This window comes from Corvus brachyrhynchos, unplaced genomic scaffold (genome assembly GCF_000691975.1).
Source record: "Corvus brachyrhynchos isolate BGI_N302 unplaced genomic scaffold, ASM69197v1 scaffold68, whole genome shotgun sequence".
Lineage (NCBI taxonomy): Eukaryota > Metazoa > Chordata > Aves > Passeriformes > Corvidae > Corvus > Corvus brachyrhynchos.
In genome coordinates this window covers 621540-623497 of record NW_008240039.1, presented here as the reverse complement: position 1 = coordinate 623497, position 1958 = coordinate 621540, and the positions used below count along the sequence as shown (strand labels likewise).

Below are 1958 nucleotides of genomic sequence, written 5' to 3'. Positions count from 1 at the left end.
CACGACCGAAGATTTAAACACACCTCAACCAGAAAAGACTGTCTCTGGAACACTTTCTCTTCTAGATAACTGCTTCTAATATACAGTGCTGTCTAGCCATGTTGCACATTGTTAGAACTGAATCAAGATGTTTCATGTCAAAATAAATTCTTAAGTATTAACTGGTTAAACACACTAAACTCAATAACAAGTACTAGAGTTTGAAAGCTATTTTTCAATCTAATGACAGTAAACACAAAATCCTCATTCTGAAAATGTACCTTTGAACCTCATGAAAAATTCAGAGAAAAATTCAAAAAAGAGAATTATATCCTCTGTCAATATAGATGAACAGCACTCCATCTGCACGGGATGAACTAGTAGAATCCTTTACTTCTGTCCTGAAGGTCTGACAAAAACTGATTACTGTGTATCTTTTGCTTAACTGTCTTCCTCTTGATGCAAGAGATCACCAGGATGCCTTTCAGTGAGACAGTAAAAACTCCAACATACCTTACCCCATAGTCGTAATGTAGTACTGTTCTGAAGAAATGTCAAGCCATATCATTAAAAGAACAAGTCTGAGTAGTACCTAACCACAGAAAAATACAGTCCAGCCAATGAGTGAAGAGCTACACAATAAAATATGCCTTCTCCACCCTGAAAGTAAAGTTGAATAAGAAAGGGCATAGCATGGCCTGATTACAATGTGTGTTCTGTCCTGCCCTGCCTGTCACTCACAGCTCCTGCCTCCAGGAGAAAAGACCCAGGATTAACTTTGGATATAAACCAGTGCAAATGAAAAGATGTATTGTATGTGTTTATTTAACTGGGTCTTCTCATACCTAGAATTTTATCAAAAGTCATCGTCATACAACCAGGTACAAACAATGGGATAAAACTGAACACAAACTCTGTTCAAATGCTGACTTTCTTGATAGCGTGGAACTTATCCATAGCATGAGGTTTCAAGACAAACTACTATTTCCATTGCTGGGAATTCAAGGCAGCAACAAAGTATGAGGGAATTAATCCAGGAGACTCACTTGGAATATCCAGGAGATGCCCCAGGACAGGGATTAAGTAAGGGCACAGACATCCACCATTAACCTCTGTGGTTCCCATCTGAAGGAAAAGCCAGTGGTTGAAATTCATCCCAAAATTTCAGATCTCTATCTTGGATTCTTCGCCACAGTTAAGGAGCACTTGTAACTCCTGCTCTAGAAGCTCAACTGCCATACACTGGAGCACAAGATAATGTTTATAAACTATCAGCTGCCTACACTATGAGCCTGCACAATTAACACTAATTCTTCAAACACCACATTCAAACCAACAGCTGTAGAGATTCAACAGGGTTTTATGAAATTATATTTTGCCTAGAGAAATATCTCCTGTTTATCACCACTTACAGAAAGTTTCCTGTTCTCCACTGAACCAGTTGCCTAAATCTGATTTTATTTGTACAAAGATACATGCAAGGTTTTCTATAAGCCTGATGAAACTAAGAGACATGCAAATGACTGATTAGAAACTATCTGCAATTTTTACTATCCACAACTGCAACAGAAGAAACATTCAGAGCACCAAAGACCTTAAACAGAGGATACACTGACCAAATTTGAATTTGGATAAAAGCCTGGCAGGGAAAACAAAGATTCCACCACATAACAGTTTAAATAGGATTAAGCCAACAAAGCCTTAATTTTTCAAGTGAAATTTAAAATGTTTTACACTAAACAGGAGACTGAAATAGAAAACATAAGCCTTTAACTACAAATATTAAATTAACGTTATCTTAAATGTTGCTAATTATAGTGCAAGGGTGGAAACCCCTTCCGTTTTAACTGTTGTCATATTTACAAACTTTGCTCCTCGAAAGGAAACAGTATTTAGAAATACAACAAACATCACCCCGGTATAGCTGGCACTTCTGGCTCTACTTGTTGACTCCATTTAAAAACAGGGAAACCCCCTGG

At 37.5% G+C, this 1958-nt stretch overlaps 1 protein-coding gene across 1 annotated transcript in view; it reads right to left on the bottom strand.

Annotated features, from left to right (window-relative positions):
* Positions 1–502, bottom strand: part of CLSTN1 (calsyntenin 1) — a 28370-nt gene extending 27868 nt beyond the window's left edge. The window contains exon 1 of the mRNA XM_017743964.1: positions 498–502. Within this exon, the coding sequence (XP_017599453.1) occupies positions 498–502 (5 nt within the window). The remainder of the gene's footprint in view (positions 1–497) is intronic.
* Positions 503–1958: the final 1456 nt, after the last annotated feature.